The 23,524-nt window shown below is 26.4% G+C and overlaps 1 protein-coding gene across 1 annotated transcript; it reads right to left on the bottom strand.

Annotated features, from left to right (window-relative positions):
• Positions 1–1,500: 1,500 nt before the first annotated feature.
• Positions 1,501–23,439, bottom strand: LOC111623679 (allatostatin-A receptor-like). Its single transcript, XM_023366350.1, has 6 exons — positions 23,269–23,439; positions 2,752–3,155; positions 2,498–2,621; positions 2,180–2,397; positions 1,971–2,106; positions 1,501–1,899 (listed from the first exon to the last, which is right to left on the bottom strand). Exons 2-6 carry the CDS (start codon positions 3,153–3,155, stop codon positions 1,501–1,503), a joined length of 1,281 nt encoding a protein of 426 aa, XP_023222118.1. The 5' UTR covers positions 23,269–23,439.
• Between the last annotated feature and the right edge of the window lie 85 nt (positions 23,440–23,524).

The raw sequence follows: 23,524 nt of genomic DNA, 5'->3' as shown, positions 1-23,524 counted from the left end.
CATTTATTTATATATATATAGGTTAGAGAATTTCCAAGTGATGCGCTAATGCACACAGACGTGCCGTGTCGGAATAAGTATCATTAGCGTGTGGTAAAATATGTAGATAAGCTAAAATTTTTATGCTTATTTTAATGTGAGTGAGAAATGTATTTCCATTTGTTACTAATGTAGCGGATGAATATTTGCACCCTTTGCATCGCGATTATTTTTTATTGGCGATTTTTTGGTAAGAGCGAGAACGTTGATCTAAAAATCCGAGTTAAAAGAACAAAATGTTGTATTAAAAATAAAGCATTATTGAAAACAATTTCAATATTTTACATTAAAAAATAATGTTTTTATTACATTTCATTTTTATATGCGAAACTTTTTAAATAACAGATATATTGATAATTACACTGGTTATATTTATTATCCATATTGATATTTACTTGGCAATTGTCAAATGAAAATGAAAGTTTTCAATAAAAAAATGAAATGTAATAATTTTTTGTTGTTTAATTTTCTCAATAATTGATACTGATTTTTATAGCATAAATTTATCATTAATATGTCGCCTTTATTGTAAGTTCTATAAATATAACTTGTATTAAAAAGGGTTAAAGAACACTCTATTATGTAACTTATCCATTATATCATTATATAATTTAGAAACCCAAAATTCCCTAAACGATTCTATATGTGTTTATTAGATAAAGCTTATTTTAACTATTCTTATTATAAATTAGCCTATATTATTACTCGATTTACAGAATTATAATTTATTATTTTGATATGGGTTATATGTAAAGAATAGATAAATGAGTAATATTAAATTTGGAAACTGTCAATCAACACACCAAACAATTGAGTGATTTTACCTTATCTTTAGGCTACACGAAAATCTAATTAATACAAAAACTACCGATCATTTTTAAGCACTTTGATTTATCTTCCGTCTAGTTAATGAAAATTTTATTATTTTTTCGAATCGAGATTATTAACAAGCGACTGGAGTTTTTATTTAATAAAGTTGTCCGAGTGATCTCGTTAGCAGCGGCATGCTTTATTCAAAAAGTGCATAAAAGAAAATCCGAAATGTCCATTGTATTGAGGTGAACTACACGATTATAACATTACTTCAGTCGATAACAAAACATCTTAACTATTTTGAAAAGTTTATTCCGAGATTGGAAGACTCCAAAAACTATAAAAGTAAATTAGTTTTGAAAAATGTAGTAGAAGAAGAATTTATAATAATTTGATTTAATAATAATCAAGAGAATTTAATGCAGTTATTTATATATTAGAATTAAATGTTTAAAAAATATGTTTAATTTTAATATATTTGAATTGTATTATTGCAAAAGATAATCTAAAACAATTTACATAGAATAATTACAACTAAATAATTAATTGCATTCATTCTGTTTCACTAACTGAATTTCTTATTTATTTTTAAGGTTTACACGAAAATATATACATAATATTTTTAAAAATAAATAATTATACAATTAATTATACCGAATATCTATCTACTAAGACATTTTTCTGTCCTCTACTCGTTAATTCTAGAGAATTTCTCGTTCGTGATCGACGAATACTCGTCGTATAAGTACTAAATTCTAACGTTTCCGTCCTACTCCTCGGGACCATACAATAACCGCAAAAAATAAACAGAATAGAGTAAGAAGAACAGGCCCGAATTAAAACTTTTCGAAAATTTGATGACATAAAACCGTAAACGAAAGGATTGAGCGCAGAATGGACGAAAGACAATAAATTACAAGCGATTCTGGCGCTGTATGCCGAGTGATTGAAGTTCGTTAGTCCTTTTTTAATGATCACATTCATCATTAGCCTAGGACCCCAACAGATCATAAACAGGACGATGACAAATATTAACATTTTGATAACCTGTAAAAGATACAAAATTTGATTTATAATGTCGTATATAAACTGCAAAAAATGAATTTGATTACACTAACTTGTTGTCTGGCTTTCCTCACTTCCACTTGTTGTCGATGTAGACTGCACACTTTAATAGATATAGCTCGTTGCCTAGCAGAATTTAATCTTGTAGTAGGCTGATTATGCCGGCAGCAGGCATTCAAACGATTTTCACTGATTAACAAAATCGATTTATTATACAATAATTTTATATATAAAAGTAAAAAAAAAATGGAAATGTTCTTACTTGTTTGCCGTTCTAGTTATATTTATTATAGTTTTTGTGCTGCTCCATAATTCGCGTATGACCCAGAAATAGAATACAGACATAAAAAAGGCGGGCAATGCAAAAATTGATACCAATTGATACACTGCTACGCAAAATGCTAAATAATCATCGGAATCGAAACAGTAATAAGCAGTTATGCTTGTGTAATTGTTGTAATAAGTTATAGGATATATTTTCTGAAAAATAAAGAATTTACATAGTAAAAGAAATTATTTATAAAGCATACAATAATATATTTTATTAATTTATATTTAAAAATATCTTTAAAATTCTTACTTTAGTGAGTAGGACTGGAATAGAAAATAACACAGCCAACAACCAAACAATAAATAAACCTTTTCTGCACGTACTAAGAGTGCAAAGACGTCGAGCTCTCATCGGGAAAATGATAACTATAAATCTAAAAAATTCAGAAATAATAAAAATATTAATATTTAAAATATAGATTTAATTACCGACTTTTAAAAACTATAAAACTGTCCATAAAACATGTTTAAAACGAAAAAGATTTTTTTTTTCCTTCGACTTGCCTTTCAAAGCTCACTGCTGTTAAATTAAGTACAGCTGCCATACTAGATAACATTTCAAAATAGGAGCTGACTTTACATATTCCACCATCTGTGTCCCACGTTATGACAAAATATTCAATAGTTTCTAACGGGAAATAAATGAGAAGTAGGAGTAAGTCGGATACCGCCAGACTCACTAAAAATGTGCAAGTATAGGATCTCGAAGGTCTCATCCCGGTCCAGGTAGCTATCACGATACTATTTCCGGTTACTCCAACGATGAAAGTTATCATATGAGTTAAAATAATGGAGAGAAAAGAAGAGTTTATCGACAAGGGATTCAACATATCTTCTGGATTGTCCATATAAATATAACTCTGGTCTTTGCATGGAAAATTTCCCGGTGTACAGGTTCTATTAGACATCTGAATAAAATATAAAAATAAATTTTATATTAAATATTAGGTTTTAAATCTCTCACCTTTTCGCACATTGTGTATTTGAATTAATGATATTGATAAAAAGAAAAATGTTAATAAATTCAATTAGAAAAAAACTATAATTAAAGTAATATAATGCAGGAAGAATTTTTGAAGAAAGAATATTTACTTCTACCGTTTAATTTTATTTTCCGATATCATTATCGAAGATAAATATTGTATACTTTTATCGAGCGTTACTTAACTCGATGCTCACTTCCTTAATCTTTATTGATTTTAAAACTTGGATAGTTTGTGCTTTAATCGAAGTTCTGTCATTAATCTGAAGTTGTCTGTTTAAAGCCTGTGTTACCCTCTTTTGTGTAAAGTGAAACTTAAAAGGATATTTCAATTGAAAATGTCGTTACCTCTTTTTAAGTCTTTTTTTCACTTAAACAGCCAAATCGATTTTTTGAATCGAAGTGGTTCCAACATTGATGAACAGAGAAGCTCGATACAGAGAAAATAAAATTTGTTTTTTAAATACCTTTTTTTTAATTTTAATATAAATCTGTGCAAAATCTTAAATCTTAATTATACAAAATCTTTCTACTCATTATACGTAATTAATTTTAATTTTAATTCGATTGTTAGACGTCATTAATTCGATTCGATGAGAAAATATAGATTATTACTTTAAACTAAAAGATCTACTTAAAATACATTATATTTTGCATATAATAAAATGAATAATAATCATAAAAATACTATTTTTCTTCTCTGAAAATATTTTATGTCCTTTCATCATCCTAAGATATTGTTTTTCGAAAATACCTTTTTATCTGATAGATACTCATATAAACCGAGATTTAGTTTTCAAACCCACACTGATATATAGAGGTACTAGGATATAAGGTCATTTCAATAACATATTCGATATTGTTAGCATATAAAACTTATATTTTTCGAAAAAGTAAATTATGAATAATGCATTATCGCGTTCTTAGTTGAACCAAAATATCTTCTACTGACTTGCTACAGATTTACTTTATGATCTAGACTGAATAAATTGTGTCAATATTGTAAACATTGTTTATTTTTAAAATTTCTAATTCTAAATAAGTAGCCTAAGAAAAAATTTTTATTAATATTTACTATTTTCAGAGGCGTAGAGGTCGAGAGATGCCCAAACCCTTATCTTTTTTGAGATCTTCATATACTAAAAAATGATAATATTTTAAAAAACGTGTATTATATTTGTAAATAATAAAATTCTATTTAAATGTGGAATTCTTGCGTATTAAGAAAATGTGTGTTTCTTAATACGCAAGAATTGCAACGAAATGAATAATTTATGAAAATATTTCTGAAGCATCATAAATGTCAAACTTGATCAAAATGGCACTGCTGACCCCAGCGATAGATTCTAATTATCTTTAATAAGCGAGTTACTGATTTAATTTTGATATGGGATGCAAAACTGCTCCATTGCCGAATATGTTTTGTATTATTTTGTACTTAAAAAGTCTTCTTCCTTAGAATTATCTTAGTTCTGACTTCTTTATTGTAATTTACACGAAAAGAAACATTTTAAATATTCATAGATTGCTAGTAATTTCTGAAAAATGTATAATGAAATAATCCAATATATCTCTAAACTATCACAAATGGGTTGAGCAAAATTAATATGTATTTAATATAATTTAAAATTATTTTAGTCTGTATATGTTAATGTTTATATATCATTATAAAATAACAGGGCTATATAGTTTATGTTACTAGAATAATATCTTTATGAAATTGTATGTTTTAGCACTGTTATTCTAAATGACGGAGTCGAAGCTATTGATATGTATTTAAAATAGGCACCATTCGAAATTCTGAAATTCAAAATCTCAATATTATTAAATTCCGATACAATGAATTCCCGATATGAAAAATCCCGACAGAGAAATTGTCTGGAACGACAAAATCCGGAAAAGTCGAAATCCCGATTAAGCCTGATTGAGAAGAAAAATTTATTTTTGTTTTTGATTTTAAAAGAATTTTAAATAATATTTATTTTTCTATTGTTTTTCTATTTAGAAACGAAAAATTATATTTACTTACGAGTTCTAAAAATATTTTGTGACAAAAATGCAATTTTATTTAATTATTAATTTTATATTTGATTAATAGTTTAATACGTTAAATATTTCGTATATTGTGCGAAACTTTTATTTGATTGTGTTGCAATTGCATTAATAAATAATTTATTTATTTATNCTTTCCATTTAATTTTTGTTAAGTTTATTTTAGCATTTAATTTATTTGTAAAAATATATTTTAATCCCGATTTAAACTGATTGATTGACTGATTAGTTAACGCGAGTACTAACAAATTAAAACAATATGGCCGCAATTTCGTCCGTTAAGAGCGTGACTAACAAGTGGTCATGTGGATAAAACCTTTAAACACCGGTGACGGCAGATGGCCAAGCAGCTAAAGTGGCAGCCTACCTCTTTGGGGGACCCGAGATTGAATTCCGACGGGTCGAAAAATCCCAGGATTTTCCGGAGATTGGTCCGAAAGTCTGGATACGTCTGACTCCGCCCCTCACCATCCGGCCGCCCATAATGGACTGGCTAAAAAGGCCCTCTTAGTGCCCACAGACAGATAGAGTTAAAAATAAATAAAGAAACTAAAACACTAGTAGTCGAAAGTTCGCCCCTCATTAACGCGCTGGCCACATGTTTTTCGAGTTATTTTTCGAGTTTTTAACACCTAAATAACGGGTCATTTCCCAGAGAAAATCCTCCCCAGAAGGCATTCCATCCCCTCTCGCTAGATCATCCGCGAGTGCGGTAGCCATATATAAACAACATTTTCATAAAACATAATTATAATTTATTAAAAAAATATAATAAAGGATTTTTTTTCATTCCATAAACATCAATCTAATTTCATTAACGCGCTGTCATTACGTTATCTTTCTTTTTAGTAAAGTTATTTGAAAATTCTGATTTTAAAAATAATACGATTTCGATTAAAATTCAACTTTAAATTTTGCTTCTAATATTAACAAATAGTGTTTATTCTTAATATTCACTCGAAGAAAAATAATTTTTAAATTTTATTACCTTTTAAAAATTTTAATTAAGAAAGTGAGTACTGTATTTGAGTGGAGGGGAAAAATCCATTAGCAGATGCGAATGAAAGGGGATTTCGTATCTGTTCTAATCAATCTTTTCTTAAAGCAGCATCGCAAGAATTAAACTGTCAAGAACAGGAGCGAAACCTTCAAAAATATCCAGCTATTTTATCAGAATGCATCCCTACGATTGCTTTATTCCAAGCAAACAGAGACATCACGTCGCTATATTAAAAACATAATAAAAAAAACTGAAACAAATATTTCTAGAAAATAATAAAAAAAATCACTATTCGATACCCGAAAATCGGTTTAATTATATTTTTCTACATTATGATATTAAAATTTGAATTATGAATTATTAACTAGTTTTGATGCGATAAAAATGGAAATTTACAGCATTGAAAAGTATTCTCGCGATTAGTTTTTAGAAATTGTAATTTAGATAAGAAAATTCAATTAAATTTATATTCAAAATTTCAACTTGTTGAAATATTAAATCTTGGAAGTATAATCAATAGTAGTGCAATAGCTGTGAAAGCAGCATGTAAAATAATCATTTATTTACTTTATTTTCATTTCAGACAAAATCTCTTATGTCATTCTTTCGAAAATAAACAAGGAAGAATTATTAGCACATTCTATTTATTTCTGCAGCAATTTAATTATCTTCAAATAATAACAGCTAACTCATAGAAAGACATTGGCCATTAACTTTTTTAAAATATTTTCTAATGAAGAAATTAACAACCATTAAATGTTTTCGGAATAATTAAATAATTAATGGAATCAATAAATTATTTCGAGATTATATAATTAATCTATGTCAAATTTACTGATAGCTCTTAAGTGTATTAATTTACATGTTAAATTGTTACACGGTATCTTGCATCGGAAATGCATATATAGAGATAATTTTTGGAGGGGGATGGTCTTCACAATTTGAAATTGATCGATCTCACGATGAATGCTCGTATACACTCGCGCCATCTATCGTAGGATAAATGTACTATGCCAGAAACCTTNTTAGCGTAATTCTTTCCCGAAGAACTTAAAAAGCTAAAAAAAACTAAATTAAAATAAGAAATATAAAATTTTTTAAAACATTTGTATAAATAATTGCATGTGGTCTTTGATATGTAAATGTATTTTGTATCTAATAATACTGAAATTTTTATATTTTCGATAAAGCATTTTTTATGTTTTAAAAATTAAAAAAGTTTATCAGAAATTATACTTTAAATCTTTCAAAATATTTTTATTTGTTTACAAAGTAAAAAGAATTTACTGGTCTACAATTTTCAAATTGTAGCCCAATACATTTTTTCAATTTGTCTGTCTGTCCTTCCTTAATCTCGAGAACTGAATTAAGTAGATGAAAGTTGAGATTAGATATGGAAACAGTAGGGGCGGGAGACCCCGATTAATTATTTATAAACTTCTAATTTAATTTAAATATTATCTCCAGAACGGAGTTAGATGATCGGCATAACTCTATGTTGAACTACTAAAATCGATAGCGTATATTTTAAATTAAATAAATTTAAAAATATGATTGCAAATTTCGTTTGTTAATTGTTTAAAACATTTTCTGTTTTCCAATTTATATTTTAAAAGTTAAAAAATTCATTTTTATTTTTAATTAAATCATAAGTTAAAATTAAAAATATGAAATGTATAATTGTCGAAGTGAAATTCTACTATAAATATAAAAATTCTTGAGAAGTTTCGAATACGTATTTTGCATATAACTTATTACACATTAAAACCTTTATTTCATATTTGCATTATTCGTTTTTATAACTTTTTAATGTAATTTTATACCAAATTTTATTTTGTTACGTTAAATTTGAATATCTTTTTTCTACAATTCGCAACTTCGGATCTGTTTTATACAAATATTTTTTTAGGCAGATTTCGATGTTTGTATTCCAAAGCACTTTCTAACTTTGGTTTATTTACGTCTCGAAGTACTTTTTTAAACAAAAGTTGTTTTGTTAAATCGACTCATATATTTGAAAAAAAAACTAAATTATATTTTAGTAAGAATATACTTTGAAATAAATAACATTAATTATATATTTAAGTCAATAAATTTAAAGGATTTCTTTTAAACTGGAAGTTAAATTCGGACGTTATCTTACAGAAAATTATAGTTTCAAATTTTGTTTACGTATTGTAATATTTTTTAACGTCACAAATGATTTTGAAATTTGATCTGTTTCATCTTAAGAATTTCAAAATGTCTTTTGTCCATATCTAACTATGATCAATCAGACTTGATAAATTTATTTTTTTCTTTANTTGCTTTATTCCAAGCAAACAGAGACATCACGTCGCTATATTAAAAACATAATAAAAAAAACTGAAACAAATATTTCTAGAAAATAATAAAAAAAATCACTATTCGATACCCGAAAATCGGTTTAATTATATTTTTCTACATTATGATATTAAAATTTGAATTATGAATTATTAACTAGTTTTGATGCGATAAAAATGGAAATTTACAGCATTGAAAAGTATTCTCGCGATTAGTTTTTAGAAATTGTAATTTAGATAAGAAAATTCAATTAAATTTATATTCAAAATTTCAACTTGTTGAAATATTAAATCTTGGAAGTATAATCAATAGTAGTGCAATAGCTGTGAAAGCAGCATGTAAAATAATCATTTATTTACTTTATTTTCATTTCAGACAAAATCTCTTATGTCATTCTTTCGAAAATAAACAAGGAAGAATTATTAGCACATTCTATTTATTTCTGCAGCAATTTAATTATCTTCAAATAATAACAGCTAACTCATAGAAAGACATTGGCCATTAACTTTTTTAAAATATTTTCTAATGAAGAAATTAACAACCATTAAATGTTTTCGGAATAATTAAATAATTAATGGAATCAATAAATTATTTCGAGATTATATAATTAATCTATGTCAAATTTACTGATAGCTCTTAAGCGTATTAATTTACGTGTTAAATTGTTACACGGTATCTTGCATCGGTGACTGAGTAGAAAATCGAATTTAATGTCGTTTTAGCGTAATTCTTTCCCGAAGAACTTAAAAAGCTAAAAAAAACTAAATTAAAATAAGAAATATAAAATTTTTTAAAACATTTGTATAAATAATTGCATGTGGTCTTTGATATGTAAATGTATTTTGTATCTAATAATACTGAAATTTTTATATTTTCGATAAAGCATTTTTTATGTTTTAAAAATTAAAAAAGTTTATCAGAAATTATACTTTAAATCTTTCAAAATATTTTTATTTGTTTACAAAGTAAAAAGAATTTACTGGTCTACAATTTTCAAATTGTAGCCCAATACATTTTTTCAATTTGTCTGTCTGTCCTTCCTTAATCTCGAGAACTGAATTAAGTAGATGAAAGTTGAGATTAGATATGGAAACAGTAGGGGCGGGAGACCCCGATTAATTATTTATAAACTTCTAATTTAATTTAAATATTATCTCCAGAACGGAGTTAGATGATCGGCATAACTCTATGTTGAACTACTAAAATCGATAGCGTATATTTTAAATTAAATAAATTTAAAAATATGATTGCAAATTTCGTTTGTTAATTGTTTAAAACATTTTCTGTTTTCCAATTTATATTTTAAAAGTTAAAAAATTCATTTTTATTTTTAATTAAATCATAAGTTAAAATTAAAAATATGAAATGTATAATTGTCGAAGTGAAATTCTACTATAAATATAAAAATTCTTGAGAAGTTTCGAATACGTATTTTGCATATAACTTATTACACATTAAAACCTTTATTTCATATTTGCATTATTCGTTTTTATAACTTTTTAATGTAATTTTATACCAAATTTTATTTTGTTACGTTAAATTTGAATATCTTTTTTCTACAATTCGCAACTTCGGATCTGTTTTATACAAATATTTTTTTAGGCAGATTTCGATGTTTGTATTCCAAAGCACTTTCTAACTTTGGTTTATTTACGTCTCGAAGTACTTTTTTAAACAAAAGTTGTTTTGTTAAATCGACTCATATATTTGAAAAAAAAACTAAATTATATTTTAGTAAGAATATACTTTGAAATAAATAACATTAATTATATATTTAAGTCAATAAATTTAAAGGATTTCTTTTAAACTGGAAGTTAAATTCGGACGTTATCTTACAGAAAATTATAGTTTCAAATTTTGTTTACGTATTGTAATATTTTTTAACGTCACAAATGATTTTGAAATTTGATCTGTTTCATCTTAAGAATTTGAAAATGTCTTTTGTCCATATCTAACTATGATCAATCAGACTTGATAAATTTATTTTTTTCTTTATAATATTTTACTTTCGCTCCAATTTATTTTTGAAAAATATCGAGTAATTTTTACTAAATGGAATATATTGTTTTTCTTTATAAATTTATTAATATTTGATATAAATTGCATTATAAGTATTTTTACTTAAATTATTTTATTTTTTGATATTATAATTTATACGTCTTGTAAAATGATGATAAATTAAAATTTAAAATCATAAAGACTAAATTTAATAGTTTTTACTAGATATTTTTCGATTTTAATAATTCAGATCTAATAATGTTAAGTTTGAAATAGTCAATGGCTCAGTCACATTTATATGACAATGTACAGTACAATACAGTAGAGTAATTTTACTACATTCCATTGGATTTTATACAAGTCTGCTCTCTTAAAGATAAATTAAATGATCTCATATAGAATATTGATTTGTTGAATATAAAATCCACAATCGAACTGCTGAATCAAATGCCAAATATTTGTTAACATTTCGATTAGTTACTGATAAATTCAGTCTGAAAATCTTTTGTTCATAATTATTTCTAAACATTACAAGTTTTTAATCTATTTTAATAGTAATTAAGTGTTTCGTAATTATTTCAACTTTATCTTTGAATTAATAAACAGTGTCATTCATGCAGTTTTATTATTGTCTAATCAAGAAAGTAATTTTGAATAATTTATTGTGAATTCTTGAAGTTCAGAAAATCAATTAAATGTTGAATGATTATTGTTTCGTTACTTTCAAAAATTTTACGAGATTCAATTATATTTTTAGAATAATTTAATTTAAACAAGATTTTAGAACAATTTCAGTAATTAATATATAGGCTCATTAATTTATTTTAATGATTAGCTTTAAAACCAATAACTTAATTGATTTTTTTATCTTTACAAATTCGAAATAAAAAAATTAATAAAATTACTATTATAATAATTATTTCTATATATAAATTTAGTAATTTTGTAAAAATTTTATAACACAAAATGAATAGAAATAAAATATTTTTTTTAAATAGATTCACAAAAAAAAAAATATAGAGAATGTGAGAAAAACATGATATTAACAAGGATCTCTATCACGCTTTTAATCTTCGAAAAGGAAAATAAATTAGATTATAAGACGAAAAAATATGAAAATGTAACATCTAAAGAATCTGAAATTTCACCTGCCACTATAAAAGATAATATATCACGAAGACAAGTAAGAAAAATTATGATGAAAATAACTTTCATTTTGCATTTGAGTAATGTTGACAAACTTACATTGTTGTCTAGAAACGAACGGAAACAATTTCAGTTTATAATGCATACGAAAGAAATTGGTTTTGGCTGGATGAAGAACTTTACGAGACAGATTGCGTCGAAACTAGATTTTGAAACAAAAATTTGTCCGCGCCTTTAAAAAGAAAAAAAAATGTTTAAGTGGTAAGTTTTAAAGATCGATGGTGCTTCGTTCGTAATTTAAACAGATGGCAATTATTTTGATTTATTAGCGGCATTACAATGATTGTGCTAATCGATGTTTAATCGTTATTTTTTTCAAATTAACTAATAAAATTTTAACACAGAATTAAGCCATTTATTACAGAATCACAACAATTTATTAAAGAATTAAAATACATGATCCACGCCTAAATTACGAAACAAAAAGTTGAATTATTTAAAATATAAAATTCTTAATCAGATTATTTTCTTATTTAAAACGTTGGATTTGGTGTCTTTGACAATAAATATTTCATTTAGACTATTTTCTTAAAGAAATGTTACCAATTAAACTTTATTTCCGATTAGGCCTATAGAAACGTTTTTTTTTTTCCAATCTGGGGTACGTGTATCCCAGAGAGTATTTTGGCTGTCAAATGTAATTTTAAATCAGCAATTTTTTTTTCAATTTAAAATTTGAATATCCTATATATTAAATAGCATACTCAATATTTTCTAAACACACCCAAAACCGTAAAAGCTGCTGGCTATTAAGAAAACTTAATACAATAAAAGGGGTAATACTCGTCTCCATGTTAATTTGATACAAATAAAATTGCAAGATTCTATTTTATAATATTATTTTTTGGTTTTACTAACAAAAAAAAATATATATATATATATAGGCCTATATTATTTAAATTAATATTCTTCTAGCAACCTTATATTTTAGTTTTTAAAATTTTTATATTCGTTACAATTACTTATATCGTAAAGAAAGTTATGCAGCTTATAGATAATTTTAATATTAGTAATGTTTAACCAGTAATGATAATTAATTCATGCGATTAATTTTCTAAAATGTTTCTCCTAAACTTCACAACACAAGGTACTGTACTTGGCAATCAATTAACAAATGCAACACAGATTCTTTTTTGATTGCGAAAATGACGTAAGCATGATATTTAAGAATCTATCTTCAAAGTTTATATAATTTTTATCAAGTCTAATTTGTGCTAACAATTTTTTTAGTCTATAATTTAATTTTTAGGTCATATATGATGATGTAGGAGAGTAAAATATTATATTTATTATATAGCAGAGGTGACAGCTTGATCTTTGAAGTTCCTATCTTCTCGATAGGACATTTTCAAAGCGGAAAGTATTCAAGTTCCAATATGTATTCTCCTGGGACATCAAAAAATATATTCACATTCTATATTTTTTGTGATATTCCAAAGTTTATTGTATCAGTAATTATGTTGATTCTTATTCTTGTTGTACAACTACTTTAATCGATTAAATACAAGCCATTTATTTTATTTTCTTTAATTCTTTTAATGAATCCTATAATACGTTTGATTGCAGTAAATAAGTGTACTCTCTGTGTTTCATATGTTTTGGCATATCCTGATATAGTTCTATCTAGTTGAAATGTTTTTTTGATGAAAAACAATTGGAAGTGTTCAATTTTACCAAATCAATCTAGCCCCCGTATAGAAAAAGCATGAAGCAAAATACTTAGTTTTAAAATTTTTGAAGTAATATGTTTAATGTTTAATTTCACTGATATTACTTTTATATTATTAATTTTAATATATTTAAAATGGTTTTCAACAGCAAAGGCAAGCATATAAAAAAAAGTACAAGTATATACCTAAGTATTTGATTTCAGATACTATTTCCAATCTGTAATTCTCAATATATATTTTTTTATTTATATGAATTCGTCTTTCTTCCATTTTTAATATCATTAATTTTGGATTTATTTGGATTTAATTTCAAATAATGTTTTAAATAATTATTTAGAGAATTAATTTTTCTCTGAAGAGAAATTTTTGTAGGAACAAATAGGGCTATGTCGTCATCATACTGAATGTAAAGTATTATTTGTTCACCAATTGTAGTAGCATCTCGTTCTGAATCAAAGATTTTATCTATATCATGTAAGTAGAAATTGACTAGATGTGGGTAGTGGGACTTACACTACCCACATCTAGTCATTGTATTATTCATAGCATTATATAACCTTCTATAACAAATGGATTATAACTAATATTATCCATCAAAGTCTTTGTTATAGTTTCCAAATAACTTACTAAATTTATAAAGCTAATTGATATCAGCTTGATATTGTTTCAATTTACCCATCTATATTGTTTTATTTGTTGAATCAAGTGCTTTAATATCTGCGAACAGTATATATACTTTGTTTTTCTTTCTCAATAATTGCTTTTGAACACCTGTAATAAGTCTTGCGTTAATACAATAATATTACTATTGGATTGCAATTTGAAAAAATTGTAGACCTGTAAATTCCCACTGTCGCCTGTCTGTCCGTCTGTTTTTTTATTAATCTCGAGAACGGAGTAGATAGATGAAAATCTAGACCAGATATGGAACTTTAGGAGCAGGAGGCTCCGTTTAACGAAAAGTGTTAGATGACTGGCACGACTCTATTTTTAAAGAAAAAGTATGAAGTACAGGGGCAAGCGACTATTAATTTGGGGTGGAGAGCATATATTTTAAATAAAATTAATTAAAAATATGATTAAAAAGTACAAAAAATAACTGCTCGTTATTATTTATATTTCTGAAGGTTTAAGTTCAGTTACTTTGTTTTCTGTCAACTAATTCTGTGTCTATATTAATAAAATAAGTATTGTAATGCTTTAAATTGCAAATGCAAATGAACAATTAAAAATCAATGATTACAGAGCAGTCGTTGAAAATCGTTTGACAACTTTAATTATTTTCAATTTATGGACTTTTGAGGTTACATGAAATTTTCTATTTTTACGAAATGGGTAGGAGACCGTAGGCCTGTACATTTAGATCGCAAAATACAATAATTTATATATACATAACGTAAAAATAATTAAATCACATTGTCTGCTTATACAAGCATACAAATAAGATTCAATAATTTGTATATATGTAACCTTTCTTTTGTAGATTCCTACACTAGTTCTGACTTCAATTGTAAATAAGTATAAGAGAAACGAACAAAATTTTTTATCAAAAAGTCTTTAAAGTTTAAAATAATTAGCTTTTAACCAAAAAGTTTCATTTTTAGCTTTAATTTTTCTTCTTGTATTTTTCCTTTGAAATTTTATATATTAACTTCGAAATAAAACACTCATTTGTAAGAAAGTAAGCTCTTTATAATTGATTCTACAACATAATGAAACGATAACAAAACTGATAATGGCGACATTCATTAACGAAAATGAAACTTCTGCAATCATTAAGCATTAAGATATTTCTCTCGGGCAAATTGTTTAATTGAGATATTTATTAATTTGTTAATTAAAATAAATACATTTTAAAATGTCTTATATTCGAAATCTCCTGGTCTCTAATATCATTTTCAGCTTGTATGCATGTATATCGGTTTCGAATGACAGTATAACTATTGTAATTGTACAGTTTATGATTTTTAAAACTATCTCTTATTTGTTAACATAAATTCAATTTTAAAACTGATAAATAATATAATGTATAAAAGGAGCAAAATTTTTAATGCAAACAAATAACAATTCCTCGGATGAAATTGCAAAGAAGGATTTTCGAGCCATCCTTACAAATGCTCTAATTAAGTCTAATTCGTTTCAAGTAAAGTATTGCTTTCTTTTCTCCTCTTTTTTAAGAATTTCGTAAAGATAAATCTAATAAAAGTTTTTCTAATTTAAATGTAAAAAGAAATAGGCATTATTGGAAGAAACAATGATTTTGTCGGTTACGTCCCAGAGTTATTGATAAATTCCTTCTTTAAATTCAATTATCGTTTTCTTTTATTGAACTTCTTCGAAAATATAAAATGGGGAAAAAAAGGAAAGGAATTTTAAAAACTACTCTTAAAGTTCATTGAGAAATAAAATATTTTATGTCAAGATCTACTTGAAATTTTACGCCTGTCTAGTTTATATTATATTCATTTAATTATAAACTTTATTCTCAGTAAGTTGATAAGTTTAAATTGGATCTGGCAATGCTTGACTTTTTTCCATATCATATATTCATTTAAAAATCGATTTATTAAAATTAACTACCTGAAAAATGAAATTTAAAACGTTTAATTTTAATATGTTTAACGTATCATGTTGCTAATTTAATAGCGTGGAATTTCAACTCATTTATCTATTTGTTTTTTTTCTATGAAAGTGCGAATAAGTGTATAAATTTGTTTTACGTAAGGTTAAAAATAATACTTGTAAATGTTAGTATTTGAGAGGTGCAGGTGCAAACTGAAGAACTTAGCTTTTATCCATGTTTAATTCGCAACGTTGCATAGTTATAGGTTACATAAACTGATGGATTGTTGTTAATAATAATAGAGAAGAGTTACAGAGAAGAATCTGCAGAGTTATTCTAAACAATTGTGTTGTTAAATTATAATTTCGGATCATAAGACAAACTAGAATCTACAGATGTAAAAAATTAGAAATTTGTAATTTTAAATTAGCCTATTAAATAGCTGACAGTGTTCCAAATGATTAATTATTTTATTAGTTTTGTAAATTTATAATGTTACTTAGGTTAAATTTTTAGATTAAAAATTATTTTACACTATCGTATTTTCGCGCGAATAAGAGCATGCTCTTATACTGCGTGTAAAATCGCTTGTTTCCGCATTTTTTAAACACACGTCCTGCTTCGCTTATATCTCGCATACTTGTCTAAGAGCATATTTTTGTGTGTGCCAGCTTGTTTTGGCTTATAAGAGCACTGCAATGCTGTGTCAATGTAAATTAAATGTAAATGTACAGATAAAACGACAATTTAGCGACATCTCTGTAATACCAATTATTAAAAGTAAAAACCTAAAATAAAAAAATACTACCTATACTGTAAAACTTCTATAATCTTTACCAAACTCATCGTTGTTCAATGAAGTTATAAAATAAATATTACATATACAAGTATATACAATAAAATAACTGGAAACATCTTTAAAATATTTTTTGCTCTTAATTATTTTCGTATAGTTTATGATAAAGCTAGTTGTACGTTCAGAATGCTCATCAAAATTCCCAGGTCTTTATCAATAGCAATATCCTAACCGCCTTGGAAATATAACAAAAGTGCATCAACATTATTATAAAAAATAAATATATTCGCTTTTATTTTTAACGTCAAATAGTAACGATACTTATTAAATATAGATTACAGAATATAAACTTTATATTAAGTTACTCCTCGTCTTCGATTATTTCAATTAAAATAATCAAAATTGATTTAAAAACTAAACATTAGAATCTGTTTAATATTTAAATAGATTTGTGTTGAGGTGAATCTTATAATAATTATTAGATTAGCTTAATCCGGTCCTCAAACTTAGTTTATATTAAACTCTATAATGTTTCCATTAAATTTCTATATTATTTTATATATATTAATCTCTATATTAAACTCATATAACCAAATATGTAAAATTAATGAAATTATTTTAAATTCATTTTACATACCAAAATGTTTTATATCAAATTTTTAGATCTGGAAAATCAACTCGTAATGCCAGTAAGTAGAATATATTATGGCTTTATAACTCAGTAAATTAACTTTTCAGAAATTTGTATGTAATACGATTTAGAGATTAATCTAAATAAGAAATAAGATTTGTCTAGAATGAATTTAGAATGAATAACTTTCTATTAATATTTATTTAATATTACCAATATAAAATATATAATTTTCATAACATCCAATGAGTTATTTTATTATTCTGTTACTTACCTTTAATTTTTAATATGTATTATCAGAAATTATAAAATTATTCATTAATATTCAGTAAAATTTTCTATGTCTAAAATCTCCATAAATTATTTTGAATAGAAATCTTAGAGCCTGTTACTATAAAATTTATAACTTATAGAACACAGTAAGAAAAATTATAGCAAGTTTAGAAATTTGATAACTATTGAACATCTTTATTTTAAATCACTTGTTTTCGTTTCTCTGCTGTCGGTTCGATCGTTTATATATAATTGTTCTCCGAAACAATAGAACATTTCAAATTTTTATATCACGTTCAACTGTAAATAAGAAAAGTTTTCACTGAATTTTATTCATCTTAATCTATTGTTTTAACATAAAATAGTTACTGTAAAAAAGTAAATTTTTTTACTTTCTTACAAGAGATTTTATAATTTTTCTTTTTAGCTCTTACGAATAGCATTTCTATTGTTCGGCTTACGAATACTCAACTGTATTTTTTGTTTTCTATATTTTTATTGAATTTTATATTTCAACCCAGAGATTATTGTCAAAATTATTTATCCTATTTTTAAATTGCCAATAAAATTTTTATTAAACAACTCAAAATTGCTTCGCTATAAAAGACTTTATTCTAAACACAATTTCTGCTATCGAAACATTTTCTATTTCTTAGTATTCCTTTAAGCTTCTTTTCTCTTTGTTTTTCTTGTTTTGTAGAAAAAGTAAATACAAAAGGCTGTATTTACTTTCAATTCAAAGAAAATTATCAATTATGATAGAAATGAAAAACGAATAAAAGTCCTTCTATTACCCAGGAGAATTTACTATATTTGCAAACTGTAAACATCTGTTTATTCAGAAAACGATAAAATACTTTGGCGCGAAGTTGCTTAAAATAATTTGTTATGAAAATTATTACTATATTTAAATATTCTGTAAATACGTAATATAATATAATAAATATAATAAAATATGTAATATAAGATAATATTTAAGAAGCTGCATAAAATATTTTTTTATAATTTCTTGAAAATTGGAACTATAGGAAATTGTGTAGAAATTTATGGATTCGAGTGCATAAATTCCTTTGCAATTTATAATTTAGACGATACTTAAATCAACTGACATCATTATTTCTATGGAGTATTTTTATTTTAATTAGGATATGAAAGTGGAGAAATTATAGCAAAACTAAAATAATCGTTATATTACATAAAAGTTAAATGTATTAATTACGTTTATAGATAAGGGAAAATCAAAAAGAGATATCAAGATAATTTTTAAGGCTCCCTGTCAATTGTTTCTAAGATATGAGTAAAACTAAAATAAGGAAGTTGATGAAGGATTTACGAAATGACGATAGATACAAAAAATATCAACGTAACAATACAGGATATCGAAAGTAGTTAAGCATAATCTTAACTACTTTCGATATCCAATAGCAAAGGGAAGTTTGCGTTGCATAACCGAATATCAAATTTCATGTTACAGCCTAAGAGACTAACATACTACACAAGTTATAATTTCGAATAAGGTGCACCACAAAAGTATAGAACCGCTCAAAAATTGGTCTTTTGAGGTTAGAACATTCACTGATAGAAATAGAATTTTTACGCGTAATTCAGCACCTAACTTATAAAAATGTAATTTTAGGAAAGGAGCTTTTAATTCGTGGTTGAGTGCGAAATAGCGATGAAGTCAATTTACATGCTGCCACATAAGTATAGAACCGCCATCTTTCTCGCAAGTTTGAAGTGTGAAAGTATTATTTTTTTCCATCATGCCTCGTGGTCCATCATGCCTATTTAAGACTTTTGAGAAAGGACAAATTGTAGCTTTGAGATGCACTAGTTTAAGTCATCAGGCAGTAGCAAACAGTATGAAGCGTTTGAAAAAGGTAGTTCAGTATTATTTGCAAATCCTGCAAATTATGGACCAAAGCGTAAAAGTGGATGTCCTTTAAAGCTTACCCCGCGAGACCGCAGACGAATTGTTAATGCAGTCTCTAATCCAACGCGTCCACGCATCAAATTCAGGACGATTTGGGTATTCAAGTACATCACGAAATCGTTCGAAGGGTTTTACACAACAACAACAACAACAACATTGTTCGGTCCCGAATGAGAAGTGTTCTGCTCTTAAGCCTGAGCACAAAGCTGCCCGACTCGATTTTGCTAGGAAAAATATGGCCACTCAATGGAATAAGGTAAGTTTTTTGTTTCGTTTAGACCTATCATGCTAGCACAAGAACAAGAACCTTTTTGTTATATACGTAATCTTTTCGGACGAAAAAAAATTTAATTTGGATAGGCCAGATAGTTTAGCGTTTTACTGGCGTGATTCACGAAAAGAGCCCAAGTATTTTTCGCGAAGAAACTTTGGTGGTGGGAGTGTTATGGTTTGGGGTGGTTTTTCTGCATTGGGAAAATTTGGATTTGGTATTCGTTACCTGTTGCATGAACAATGCCGACTATTAACAAGTTCTGGAGAACAAATTGTAGCCATATAAACGTAGATTCAGAAGAATTATTTTCCAACAGAACAAAGTATCTGTCCATGTGTCACGAGATACGAGTGGTTTGAAAATAAACTGATTTGCCAGTTCATTCTCCTGATTGCAACCCTATAGAAAACTTTTGGGGATCTTAGTTGGCCGAATTTATGACCCAAATCGTCAGTATGCCGACATTTAACAATTAAAACAGGCAATTGTCACTGCTTGGAACTCCCTTGAGGCATCGATCATTAAAAAAAATCTTTGTTGATAGCATGCTAAATCGCATTTTCGATGTTATTAGTAAGGGGTGCGCAAATAAATTACTAAATTAAACTATTTTGTAGTATTTAATGCCTTTTGCGTTCATTTACTAGTCGATTCTATAACTTTGTGGTGCTTAAAATCAGTTTTTTACAATTTCTGCTGTTTGCTGCTATATAGGAAACTGTGAGTTTCGACAAATTGTTTTCATAAATCCGGAACAATATAAGAAAGATAGCTACATCACACGTGAAATTCCTAATATTCGTTTAGTAAATTTGCAGCGGTTCTACACTTTTGTGGAGCACCTTATGCCTCGAAACCTCAAGGCATATTATCGAAAATAGTTATAGCTAGGCCTCAGATATCTTTAAAATATATATAAACGAATAAGCCACTCAATATTCCAAGAAATAAATATGGAAAATACGTTCAAAAATAATTTATTTCTAATAGAATTACTCAAAATTATCTCAATTGTAAAATATTGTGAAACTAAAATTAACCTAGCTCCTCAAAATTCACAAACAAACTTTTGTAAAGTTGATTATGAAAAAAATGAATATATAACAACTAGAAAAAAAAATAATTCTCGGTGACGAATTTAGAATATATACTGGATTTAGTGATAATAAAAGACTGATTTTTGTTTTTCTTACTTGTTAATATTGAAAAGATTTATACAGAATCTTTCAAAGTTCCAGAATTAATTACTTTATGAATGCTTGTTTACGAAACTGGAAAATTACATATCATGAATGGTGCAGTTGATTTTGAGGTATATATTGATATTTTGGGAATAGTTTTTATTCAAATAACTGGTGTTCAGTTTAAAATGAGATGATTTTTTTGTGATGAAAATGCTTTCAGATATTGAAGAATAAAATTATTTTTGCAAGAGTAATGCTTAAATAGAATAGATTAATTAACCATACAATTTACTTTCAATTCTATCAAAAAGCTACGATGGAAAGTCATACAGATTGTTAATTAAAAGTAGCTGACAAGTGAAAAATGAAGTTAAGGGTCATTACAAACTTGTGCAAAAATAAATTGTTATTCGAAGTCAAGATTAATTCAAGTTATAAGCTGGAATTATTCTTGGCTTAAGCACAAGATCAACAGTACATTAAAAATGGCTTTTGAATGCATGATTACATGAATTTTTTCGGGTGTTTACAAATAAAATTAAATAATGCAGTGTAATGATTATATTAATTTATTTCATATAGTTTAGTAATAAACAATACATTCTTTCCGACTAATGAGAACATTAAATAAAGAATAGTTTCTGTATATATTTTTTTCGAATTGTTACATTTTAAAATTTAATTAAATATCTGTAATGATTCCAAACTTCTAGAGATTTTCGGAAATTGCATATTTTAACATGACACAACAAAACCTTTAACAAATGTAAAACAATTGAAACAATATTAAAAAAAATTAGTGAAATGCTTCACATCTACACAAATCGTGGCGGAAATATGAATACTATACAAGTAATTGAAAGCGAATTGTGGAAGGAACGGAAAAAAGTTAAAAATTTTCCTTTTTGCAATTTTATTGTTTTGAAAATTATAGTTTTCATTCTAATATTGTAAGGAAATTTTTATTTTATTATTAAATTTTCCAAAAAATCTTTTTGAAATAAATTAATAATTTGCATTGATATATCCAATCAAATTATTCGAACATATTCGAATATTTCTAAATTTGTAAATAATTCAAAAATCAATATCATATAAATGAAATATTTCGTAAATAATTAGTTTTTTAACAGTTTCTTCATATATTTTGAATAAATTAAAATATAAATTATTTATGAAAATTCACAAACTTTTGAAAAATTTTTGCTATTGTAAGTTCGCCGATTTCCAGGGGGAATCGTTAATCCCGTGTCAGGATGATCTAGGGTCGTTCGCGTGTGGGTGTGGCGGAAGAGACACAGATGACAAGAATCTCACAAAAACCCGTTTATTTTAAACATAAAAGTAAACTTACACTAAGGTACAAAATTGTTCTTTACACAATTGGAGGTCGAAGTGTCGAAGGTGTTTCTACTGTGGCTCTAAGGAAGGCCCCGGGGCAACGGCAGGTGTGATTCGTCAGTCGGTGTCGGCGGTCTGAGTCCGTAGTCACTGGTTACAAGCAGGGCTGCGGAGTCNGGCTATTAAGTTCCTAAAACACATCGTGAACAAAATGGCACACTTCGAATATCAATTTCTCACCGAAATAATATATTATGTCAGAGATATGGTACATTCAGACCAATTAAAAACAATTTGTGTGTAGTGTACAATAACAAACTGTTTATATGGAAGTGTCACTACTTGTTATACTTTCAACACCTATTATAACAAGGTGACGGCTGGATGTTTGAGTGGTTATGACTTCAGTCTACTGCTCTGAGATCGAATTTGAGCTGTTGAAGAATCCAGGCCAATCTTACCTGATGTGTCGAGCAGGGCTGCAGAGTCGGTAATAAAAACACCCGACTCCGGATAATTTTAGTAGGCTGACTCCGACTCCAGCAAAATTAAATACAAAGTCATTATATGGGAGCAGAAACGCTCATAGGGAGGTATCCTACTCTGAACTGTGAAAGGAGAGCCCTGGGCATTTACCCAAATACTTTTATAGTTAGTATTTTTAATATTTAACTTACATTAATATTTATTTGTATAAAAAATTATTTCTAACAAATATTTAATAAGAGGAGAAAGGGAGCAATAAAATTCTACATTTACATATTTTTATTCTACAGCATATGCACTTCAATTTTACCTTTGCAGAAAAGTTAGTCCAAATAAAAAGTGTGCGATCTAGTTATTTTAGCCCCTTGTTCAGAAAAGAAAAATATATACTTTGATCACTTAGTCTGGCTCATTCAGAAAAATAGAATATTTATTTAGAGCAGAAATAATAAAAGAACGATTTAAAAATATTCAAGTTTAATTGGGTAAAAATAATTTAACTATTGATACTAAACACAAATACTACAATGAAAACTACATATTTAATAAATTAAATTGCTGCATTT

The sequence above is a fragment of the Centruroides sculpturatus genome, unplaced genomic scaffold (assembly GCF_000671375.1).
Source record: "Centruroides sculpturatus isolate CEXI.00-Female unplaced genomic scaffold, Cexi_2.0 scaffold49, whole genome shotgun sequence".
Lineage (NCBI taxonomy): Eukaryota > Metazoa > Arthropoda > Arachnida > Scorpiones > Buthidae > Centruroides > Centruroides sculpturatus.
This window is presented reverse-complemented; position numbering and strand designations above follow the sequence as displayed.